This window comes from Perna viridis, chromosome 1, assembly GCF_037379345.1.
Source record: "Perna viridis isolate PV_CMFRI_1.1 ecotype Kerala chromosome 1, ASM3737934v1, whole genome shotgun sequence".
Lineage (NCBI taxonomy): Eukaryota > Metazoa > Mollusca > Bivalvia > Mytilida > Mytilidae > Perna > Perna viridis.
The window spans coordinates 25807286-25819260 of record NC_142445.1 but is presented as its reverse complement, the minus strand read 5'-3'; the positions used below and the strand labels follow the sequence as shown (position 1 = coordinate 25819260).

Sequence of the window (11975 nt, the reverse complement as noted above, 5' to 3'; positions counted from 1 at the left end):
ATTGATGAAACTTTTACACATTTTTTATCACATGATGCCATTGTGCACCTATTTTTTGTCCCAATTTTTATTTTATTACTCAAGGGATTTTCTATATGGTCTCTAGGGAAGGGAGAGGGGGTATCACCAAGTGAGCTCTGCTTACAGATTTTCTACTTTATTTAGTGACATTCAGGTACCAGATTGGAACAAAATAGTAAGAACTAGGAAATAAAGAAAATGAAACCTAATTACTTGACTTATTTTTTAAGTACTTCTCCAACAATCTGGCAATTTGTGTACAAAATGTGGCACATGAAGAAAAAATACACAGAGATTTTATTGCATTATCCAAGTACTTATACCTCATAACTTCAAGAAATTACTGTCAAATGATTGTAAAGAATGCTTTTTTTAAGATATTGATAGGTCAAATTTAGTTGAAATGCAATAAAGAAAACTGGCAGGAAAATTTTCCTGAACTTCTTCCTTATTTAAGCAGTCAAAAAATATCTATGTCACCAATGCATCAGGATAAACAGCTTTTCAGTCATTTTCTAGATGTATTTGAATATGTTTGCGGCAAAAAAAGACCAAATTGAGAAAAATGATGTACCACTCATTGCCTGATTCATACACAGAATGGTACTTAAATTCCTAGATCAGTTACTTGTCTTTTTAAAGTTATATAAAAAAATCTTTCTTTGGAATATTATTTGTTTTTAAGTTTCAATATTAAGCACATAAAATGACAGATTTATTTAAGTTTTATTGTCTTCAATTTTAGGACATAAAGTACAGTGCTTTGTTCAAAGCTGATACATTTATGATACAAGCAACAGATTTCTACCTTGAGCCATTAGCCAGCTTCCAGTGTATAGCCACAGCACCACTGGGTGGTCCAGGGACACCTTTGGTAAATGCTGCGGGAGCTGGACATGCCACTATTGGTGGAGGTTGTAAGTACCATTAATGATACATTGTCTACTGTTAAGTTGGTTATCTTGTGTGCTTAACATTGTTTTATGTGTAGGTTAGAAAAATATCCAAGTGTCAGTGAAAAGGTGGCATTAAATAGGAGAAATCCTAGGGAAAAAAGTTAGAAAACACATAATTGCAGACAACCAAATTAAAAAACACTCAAACACAAGCAGCACAAACTCCACCAGAAAAAAAAAAACTATGTTAACTTGGTGTTTATTCTGTAATCCAACTTATTTTTGTGAGAACTTTTTGTAGCTTATTTGGCAGGCAAAAAATTAACGGATAAAATCAGTGCTTTAAAAGAGTAATCAAGGGAACCGAGTTATAGCAGTAATCAAAAGAATGTAATCCAGGGACAAAGACCAGACATGGAAAACAGATATACACAACAAAGAACATAAAGTAACTATAATCATACATACAAAGTAACAAAAGCAAATGAGCAATTCGGACTCCACTAAAAACTGGGAGCATGGACTAGGTGCACAGGTAGGGTAAGCACCTGCTGCTTTTTCTAGAAACACCTGCCGAGTTGTTCATAAAAAGTCAAGTCCAGGGTAGACAAACGAGGAAAGGAAAACTATGTCCCGTTGAATAAATCAGTTTTCATGGTGCAGATGGATTTAAAGAATGAAATAAAGAAGGAAAAAGTGTATTTAAAGAATACCCTCAGTATGGATTACATTATCCTCGGAGTTGTGAGATACAATAGCAATATTGAATTGCCTTTTGATATAGAGGATTTTTATCTAAATTTGATTGTGAATAATTTGAAAATTAAAAATGGGTTGCATTCACAGCCCCAGGACAATCAAGTAATGGTGGAGCCGCCTATGGATCATTGTATAAACCAAATGAGACAGGAAGTCAGGGAGGAAGTAGTACTAGTGGTGATCCAGGAGGTAGAGGTGGTGGCAAGGCCTACATTACAGTGGGAGCTGTAATGATTACAGATGGTAAAATTGAAGCTGATGGAGGAGATGCCAGTAATGGTGCTGGTGGTGGTAGTGGTGGCTCCATCTGGATTATTACAGGTATTGAAATTTCTGCCTACATTATTTTTGCTGTAATTGCAATGATATATTGTCTTATTTGTATTATTTTATATTTGGCAAGCATTTATATGATGGTTGAAATAAATGTCATTGAAGTCATCTGGAAATGGTAAAAAAAAAATTTGGCTTTGATAAGTTAAGTTACATTGCTTAACCAATGCTGAATGAAACTCTTGTAATAACTGAGAATTTTTATACAGATCATAACTTGCTGGTAAAACAAGAATTTCAGAATGTGCTTAAAGTTTACATACCTTGAAATGATATCTAAGCGTGTTTAAAAAAATCATGCAGCTAAAAACAATTATAATCATTGAAATTGTGTCTTTATGAAAAAGTTTTAGTGGTAAAAAAGATTCATAGGATAAAAGTAATCATGTATATTTTTTGTTTTTTTGAAATGTATGCTTTCATAGTTATACAAAACTGACATGAAAGAAAACAAAACTTATTTAAAGCAATTTAATATATACAAGGTAGACTGATGTAGCAGTAACATATTTTTTTTAAGGTTCATTCAGAGGACATGGTAAACTATCAGCTATTGGTGGTAAAGGACATGATACATCAGGAGGAGGAGCAGGAGGTAGAATTGCTGTTCACAGTTCACTTGACAATGAATATGGAGGTCAATTACTAGCTTATGGAGAAAAGGGCTCCACTTCTGGAGACAGGGGTGGTCCTGGGACTGTGTTTGTTGAGGACAAAACAGGCCTCTTTACATACCAGAGTAGACTATACCTTGACGGGAAGGACTTGTTCCCTCCAAAACCTGTGATTGTGAATGAAAGAAATCCAAGGATAGTTGCCAATGGTGATGATATTGATAATGATGCTGATCTTAATTTTGACCATCTGATGCTTAACAATAAGGTAGAGTTAATAAAACAAAATTATTTGATCATCAGCAGATTTATTCGTATGGCCTTAGAAAATAGTTACTTCAAGAGCTATATTAGAACGAATTGTGTCATTTAAAATAGAATTACCAATTTTGAATTATACAATTGATAAGAAATCAACACTGAACAGACATTAAGTGAAGTGTTAGGCTTAAAGTCATGCATGTAAATATAGAATTATAGTTACTTTCAATTTTGTTAACGACAATATCATTTGGGACTTTTCAAAAATTTCAAAATTGAAATTTAGTATTATTCTGTTTATAGGTAATCTTTTATTTAAATTTTAAAGCAAAAAATCAAGTAGTGCAACCACAAACTATTGATTTGTGACTTCATTTTCATTCAAAGGCCTGGTGATATCATGATCACTCCCAATGTTTTGATGGATATTTTTAAATATCTGGCAACAAGATGAAAGAAAAAAGGTACAGATTACCATTTACAAGGAGATGTTATAAATTTGAGGCTGTTAGTATAGGACCATTTGTATAAGAATTGTGTACTTGAATAGCGGTATCAAAAATACTTCATTTCTAACTTTGTAATTTGTGTTCCAACAGGTCATGTTAGAAATAGCTGATGGAGGAGATACTATAGATATGATAAACCTTGGACTTGTCCTTGGAGACAAGTCTGGATACCTCCACATCCAGAATCTTCAGAAATTCTATGTAGAGTTTGATAAATTTGGTGTTTTGAGATCTTCCCCACCATGTAACTTTATAGTGAGGTATGGAGGTGAATTGTGGGCATCAGCTGACTTCAGACTAATTGGAAATGAGATACCGGTTCTTGATCTGGATGGGCACATTGCTGGTGTAATGAATCTGACTCTGGATGAGTCTAGGGTTGTTTATATAGCTGAGACAGCTACAAACAGTCGATGGATGGGAAGCCAGTATGTTACCTTGCCTGGAGGTACAATTCATTGATTTAAGTATTTCAGAGAGGAATCATTTCTAGCTTACAATAGAGGCTTCAAAAGTATTATTGTTATTCTCAGCTTTTGTGAAAGTCTACAATGTTTCTAATGCATTAAAAAAATTCTATTTTTTAAATCTAACATGCTTCATATTTTTAAAGCCATTCCTGTGATAGAAATGATTTGTGCTATGTGTCGTTAAAAGATTTTACCAGGATTATATATCAGGTGACAAAATGATTGTCATGAACTTCAGTAATAGCTTTTTAGGTGTTAAATATGGATATTGCTTTTAGGTACCCTTGGATTTGGTCATCTATCAATGGAAGCCAAGGCAGAAATCATCCATGAGACAGTCCTGGATCTAGAGGTCTCTGATTTAATGATGAGGTATGATTCCCACATCACTGCTGATAACATCACTATAGCAGCTGGTAAATTACACATGGAAGGGGAGGCTAAACTGAATACAACAGGAAGGAGTGTTGTATGGGCATCACCAGGGGATGGAGTGGTGGACAGTAGTGGAGCAGGAGTTGGAGGCAGCCATGGTGGATATGGTGGTGGTCATGTTCAAACTAACTATTCTACAAGTATGTAAAAGGAAAGGAGGAAACAAAATAATTGTAGAGGATTGAGCTTATTTATGACTACTGGTGTAAGCACAAATCTAGTTTTTTTTTATGAACTTTAGGGGCCTATAAACTTGGACAATATTCAACAAGTACAAAAAGGTATCTGTCAAAACAAATTGGTTTGTAGTATAGAGGAAAATGAACATGGTAAAATATTTTCATAATTTAGCTTTGATAAACAAAGTCTGTTTGAATTGATTACTTTAGACGATTTGAAAGATTTGAAAACCTAAAGATTTTTTTAAATTACATACTCTCTTGTTTTATGCTTCTTCATTTAAGGTACTTGCAAAATTTTGCTTTTCTGTTTATACAGGCAGTTGCTATGGATCCTACAAGAAACCTGTACATCCTGGCAGTAAAGGAGGTGGTAACTCAGGAGGCCAAGGAGGAGGTGTTATTGACATAGATGTAGCTAGATACCTTCACCTGGATGGAATTCTGATGAGTCTGGGTAACAATGCCACAAATGACAACAGTGGTGGTGGCAGCGGTGGGAGCATTCACATTGTGGCTGTAAACTTCTCTGGACATGGTCTAGCAACCACAGAAGGTGGCTATGGGCACAACCTTGGACATGGTGGAGGTGGAGGCAGGATAGCTGCTCACGTTTCATGGTTCAGAGAGTATACTGGAAAATATGAGACTTATGGTGGCCATGGTGGTTCAGGAAGAACTGATGATGACAAAAATGGTGCAGCAGGAACTATCTATTTTACCGACTCCAACAGTCAAGGTCTAAATGCAAAGGAACTTGTTAATACAACAGAAGGCCTAGTTTACAAAGATGGTTTTGTCAAGTTGTACATTGACAATGACAACAGAAATCACAAAGCTCCAACCATTATAATGACTGATGATGGAAGTCATGACTTTGAGTTTGATGAGTTAGAGGCTAACAACCATGCTGTGCTACAGATATATGGATCATCATCAGAACTTGTGGTACATAAATTCAGTGGAGATAGGACTGGGCTGATGCATATATTGGAAGGACAAGTCATTCATGTAGAATACAAAGAATCTACAACAGGGTATACAGTAGCTCCAGTAAGCTATAAAGTTGAGAAAGGAACAGAAATTGTCCTACCATCCACAGTCATTATGCTAGGAACCAGAAGTGAACTCCATGGTCTAATGACAAATGTACAAAATCTTACCATTGCTGAGGGTGCTGATGTAGAATTTTATTCTACTTCTCAAACAGCACTGAGAGAAAATGGATCATACATACACATGACAAAACCAGGCAACATCAGCCTGACTATATTCACAGTCCAGAGAGGATCTGTTGCTAGGTTTACAGAAACAGAGGCAAATTTAGTGTTGCAGCTGATCAAGTTCCATATTATGTTCCAGGGCAGAGTTTATATGACTGATGGTACCATCTTCTCAGCAGAGGGTGTAGTAGAAAGTGAAGGTTTTCTGTACCTAGACTACATGGGATATGGATCTGAAACAGGACCTGGAAACGGAACAACAGAGGGATCATTGGGTTATGGAGCAGCCCATGGTGGACATGGTGGAGCTCCCAAACCAAACACTGGTGGCATTCCCTATGATTCTGTCTATGTACCTAAACATGAAGGAAGTGGTGGTGGTAATGGTAAAGGGAGAGGAGGCAGAGGTGGAGGTTATCTTGTATGGAGGGTCGGAACTCATCTGTGGATTGATGGTGAGGTAACCATGCAGGGAGAGAATGGGCAAGGTCTGAATGCTGGTGGTGGCAGCGGTGGTGCTATTGTTATTGAGACTCTAAACTTCACTGGATATGGTCATGTTGATTGTAGTGGAGGAAATGGATCAAGCACAGGAAAGGGAGGAGGAGGTAGTGGAGGTAGAATTGGCATTCTCATTCACTTTGACAGAAGATTTGCTGGCCTTTTGAATGCTTATGGTGGTCATGGATCAGGAGGAATGGAGTCAGGTGCTGCTGGTACTGTGTATATTGAAGAAACAAACAGGGGACCAGACTATGAGGATATCAAATATGACAAAGTACTGAATGAGACCATTAGGGTTGGTAATCATCGTAGAATTTTGATTGACAACAACCATACTGACAAACATCTTTATGTTAATCATGGAGAACCTTGGCTGTATTCAAGTGTTAATGAAGGGGCTACCACTAATTATGCTTTTGATGAAATGGATCTTCGAGGCCATGCTAATCTAATCTTTGACTACCCACCGTCTGGTGAAGGTGTTGAAGTTATTGTCCATGAAATGCAGGGTGACTTGACTGGATTGATACATGTAAGGCAGAAACAAATCCTTTATGTTGAAGTAGTCGAATCTGTTTCAAATGAAACTTATGCTCCTGTCAGTTTCAAAATTGATGCCAAGTCTGAAGTTCAGTTCCCAGAAATTGTAAACCTGGTTGGTCGAAGAAATTGGTTTGCCGGTCTGATCACAGGCATTGAAGAGTTGTTGATCCGTGGAGGTGCAGATGTTTTATTCTTCTCTACTGGCCATACTGCTCTCCTTACCAATGGTACAAGATACAGAATGACTACAGAAGGAAATTTTGAGTGGGCCATTTTGAAAGTGATGAGAAATTCAAGAGCTAACTTTAGACAAATTGCTAATCCATTGTCAATAACAGTTGCAAAATTCTATGTCAAGTATGAAGGGCTTCTTTTGATGAACCTTGCCCTTATTAGGTCTAGCTATGGTAGTGTGGAAGCTGAAGGAGAGTTCAACCTTGATGCTGTTGGTAATCCAGCTGAAAGCGGTCGTGGTGCTGGTTGGACAGTTTCAGGGAAAGGTTGTGGAGCAGGTCATGGGGGTTGGGGTGGTGGGCCATCCCCAGATTTTGGTGGAGTTCCCTACAATTCTGTCTTTAAACCTGGAAATGGCACAGCCTATCCCACAATGGAGTACACAGGCAGTGGTGGAGGTAATGGTGGGGGTACAGGTGGGACTGGAGGGGGATTCTTGGTGTGGGAAATTGGAGATCTTCTTGAACTGAATGGAATCTTGACTTTGAATGGTGGTGATGGTCAGTCAAGCCATGCTGGTGGGGGTAGTGGAGGTAGTTTGTTGATAACTGCCCTTAACATGTCAGGACATGGGGACATCTACGTTGCTGGTGGTAATGGTGTTGGTGATGGCTATGGTGGTTCTGGGGGTAGAGTTGGTGTTCACTGTGAATGGAGATATTCATTTGGAGGAACATACCATAACTATGGTGGAAATGGTGGTGGGACATTCGAGTCTGCTAAAGTAGGTGCTTCAGGAACAACATTCATACAGGAGAATACTCGACCACTTTCTTACAGAAAGAAAAAATATAATTCAGTTTACAACATGACCTATTTTGATGTTGATCATAAATACTTGCATACTGACAACCGTGGGAAGTATAGTCCAGCAGAAACATTGATTATGGAGAATTACAAATACAACTATGTGTTTAATGAAACAGAGCTCACAGGAAGTACTAGACTTAAAATTTACCATCCTAGCAATGCTACCAGAGTTGATGTGGATATTCTAAGATTCATCGGTGACAAGACTGGAGTACTAATAATTCAGAATGATCAACATGTGGTTGTTGAAATCACAGAGGCTATATTCAACAAAACTGAAGCACCTTGTGGTTTTGATTTGAGAGCTGGTGGTGAGATTTACTTGCCTGCAGAAACCCACTTGCATGGAGCAGATAGTACATTTGCTGGTTTGATAACTGGTGTGGCCAATTTATTTGTTGAAGATGCCACAGACATTGAATTCCACTCAACTGCATACACTGCACTGGTTGAAAATGGCACATACTACAATGTGAAAGAGGAAGGAAACTTTGCTTGGGACACATTTACAGTTAAGAATGGAGGAACTATTGGCTTTTTGAAAATCACCAAAGCTATGCACATTTGGAACAGTGAAACTAGGGTAAAGTATGGTGCCAACCTGTATATGAATGATGCCATCATAGATTCATCTTATGCTTGGATTGAGAGTCAGGGAATTTTACATCTGAACGGTCATGGACATAAGCCAGAGGAAGGATTAGGTGCAGGGAGAACTATAAGTAGCCAAGGTTATGGTGCTAGCCATGGTGGTTATGGTGGAGGGTCCAATCCATCCTTACCAACAGAACCTTACAATTCAGTGTATGACCCTGCAATATTTGGCAGTGGTGGAGGTAATGGGAGTGGAGTAGGTGGCAATGGAGGTGGGCTGCTTCTATGGAATATCAGTCAAAGGATGGAACTGAATGGTTTACTTGCTCTACAAGGCAATAATGGGCAATCTGGCAACAGTGGTGGTGGTAGTGGTGGAAGTATCAACATGTTTACCACAAACTTTACAGGACATGGGGAAATCAATGTTAGAGGAGGAGATGGTTCTGGTTCAACAGGTGGAGGGGGTTCAGGAGGCAGAATTGGTGTTCACTGTAGATACAGGTACAGCTATGGAGGAAAGTTCACCAACCATGGTGGTGATGGTGGCAGTGCAGCAGAACTGACACATGGTGGAGCAGCTGGAACTACTTTTGTCGAAAACAACTTCAGACCTTTAGAGTACAGAATACTGAAGTACATGAAAGGTACAAATAATACCTACCTTCAAGTTGATCACCGTTATCTTCACATTGACAATGATGGTAACTTGGTCTCTGTCCCAACAGTAATTATGGTAAATGAAACAACTGACTATGAATTTGATGAGGTTGAAATAGCAGGATTTGCAAGAGTAATAATTTACCATCCTAATAAACCTGTTCAAATCATTATCCATAGGTTTATTGGTGATCGTACAGGACAGCTGCATCTAAGAAGTCACCAAAAAGTGATTGTTGAATATGTTGAATCTATCAGAAATGTCACTGAGGCACCAGTGAGCTACATTATTGACTATGGAAGTGAAATTGTGTTCCCAACAGAAGTTCACATGCAGGGCATCAATACGACAATAGATGGATTGATGACAGGGGTCCACCATTTCTACATTGAGGATGGCACTGTTGTCAGTGTATCATCAACCTCTCAAACTGCACTACTTGATAATGGAACATATGTTTTGGTCTCAGAGGAAGGCAATTTCTCACTACCAACCATCAACATCAAGAAACTTGGAACTTTAGAGTTCAGAAAAATTTTGACAGATTTCACTATTACAGCATCCTTTATGGAGGTAAAATACCAAGGAACAGTACTTATGAATCATGGTTACATGGATCTAGGGGCCTTTGACATTGAACCAGAGGGAGAATTGAACCTTGATGGTAGAGGCCATGGCCCAAGTACAGGGCCAGGAGTAGGTAGTGGCTATGCTGGCGGTAGTTATGGAGGTGTTGGAGGAGGGTCTGATGACTCTCACCCATATGGATCTGTGTTTTCACCTATGGACCTTGGCAGTGGAGGAGCTGGATCTAACAGTGGATCAGGTGGAGGTTTCCTCAAAATGATGGTTGGTAGAAATATCCACATTGATGGTGAGATCAGTTCAGGGGGTTCAAGTGCTACCAGCTCTTCTGCTGGTGGCGGTAGTGGAGGGAGCATATTCATCACAGCATACAACATTTCTGGTCATGGAACTATCAATGTAAATGGTGGGAAAGGTTTTGGCTCAGGAGGTGGAGGTAGTGGAGGCCGTATTGCATTACACGTTGGATTTTTCAATTTGTATGGAGGCAGGTATCTATCACATGGTGGTACAGGGTCATCAGTTGGAGGTCCAGGTACTATCTACAAGTATGAGTCACAGAGAGGACCACAGTACAGAGAACTGAAATACAACCCCAGACTCAACAGGACAATGATTGAACCAGAACATTCTAAACTACTTGTGGACAATGGAGCATTGAACACCATAAATCCAGCCATGGTGATGGAAAACAATAGTATTTATTATGAATTCAATGAAGTTCAAGTAGAGGGCTACTCATATATTCATTTCTACCATCCACATGGTGTAGATAATGTGACAGTTTTGATTCATGAGCTTACTGGGAACAAAAAGGGAATGGTCAGAGTGCAGTCCAGACAACAAGTCATTGTTAACTTTGTTGAATCAACCCACACCTACCTTGATGCTCCATGTGGTCTCCATGTTGATGTGGGTGGAGAACTTGTATTACCAACTGAATTTATTCTTACCACTGAAAAGTTCATTCTTAGTGGTAGACTTGTTGGAGTAGAAAATATCTATATAGAGAGAAATGCAGAACTTATTCTCTCTGAGCATGCTCACACAGGTGAATTGAGATCATTGGTCATGTGGTATACAGACAAATCAGTACATCCTTATACTCCAGGGGTTGTAACCATAGGAACTATTACTGTTAATAACAAAGGTCTAATCACGGTTACCATGGATCCTCTCTTCCCTACCATAACAGGAGGAAAATTTACTGTGAAAAATGGTGGCACTGTGGAAACTAACAGTTTAAAGGTCAAGTTGAATTCAACTAGGATGACTGTTGAATACGGTGGAACTGTACAAGGAGATGGACATGGATATCCTAAAGGTCAAGGTCAAGGAACAGGTAGTGACTCAACAGACTGGGCTTCAGGAGCAGGACATGGCAGTGCAGGTATGTTCTAATTATTTTGATCCAATAAAAACTTGTCGAAACCAACCCTTTTGAACTGATGGATTTGTTTAGTCAAGACAGGTATTTGGTTTACAAAGGTTCACAATATATTTTTTATTGTATGATGGGACTACATATAATGTCTGTTTAAGGCATGTTATAACCCTATTTAACAAGTAGGTGGTATATTGGAATTACCTCGTCTGTCCTTCATTCTGTCTGTCCCGTAAAATTTTCATCTCAATTATCTCGGATCCCAATGGATGGATTGGTTTCACATTTGGAGTGTGGCTTCATATAGATGGGGCATATGTTGCTCACCAATATCAACATCCTGTTTCCTGGGTCTTAGCCATTTTTCACTGTATGGAATGATAGAGAAATTTTTCATCACAAAAATCTTGGTTCCAAATTGATTGATTTTAAATTTGGTGTGTGGCTTCATATAGATGAGGCATAGCTTTTTAGCAATTTTAGTTGCTCTCCCATGTTAACTTACTGCATAAATTGGGGATTGTATTTTGGATAAGGTAAATGAAATCAATTTGTATTTATTTCTTTTGATATAAAAATGAAATATTAATTCAATACATTTCTGTAGAAAAAAAATCATTCTAAGGAAGCTTACTATATAATATGTTTCACTAAGACAGATTTAAAATCTACAGATACTGCAAAGCCATGCAAAAAAATATATACTGCAACTGATCACATGACTGATCTAAATAAATTCAATTATACCCTACTTAATGAGATGACTTAGAACTATTGTGGCTAGAAATATCAGAATTAATATGAGTCAAACAAAGGGACAAAACATAGAATATAATGCAACAGGACAACAAAAATTGGTGAAGTTACACATAGCATAATGGAAAAAAGTTGTCCACATGGAAATGACCAGCATAACGTTTTAGTTGAATTGTAACATGCATATTTGGGAAACACTTGACC

The 11975-nt window shown here is 38.2% G+C and overlaps 1 protein-coding gene across 2 annotated transcripts in view; it reads left to right on the top strand.

Moving 5' to 3' along the window:
* LOC148627963 (uncharacterized) overlaps positions 1-11975 on the top strand; it is a 159958-nt gene that overhangs the window by 107089 nt on the left and 40894 nt on the right. For both annotated transcript variants that reach the window (XM_088582245.1, XM_088582253.1), the window contains 6 exons: positions 767-938; positions 1764-1997; positions 2530-2891; positions 3484-3841; positions 4142-4438; positions 4797-11021. In XM_088582245.1, coding sequence (XP_088438371.1) covers positions 767-938; positions 1764-1997; positions 2530-2891; positions 3484-3841; positions 4142-4438; positions 4797-11021 — 7648 coding nt within the window. The remainder of the gene's footprint in view (positions 1-766; positions 939-1763; positions 1998-2529; positions 2892-3483; positions 3842-4141; positions 4439-4796; positions 11022-11975) is intronic.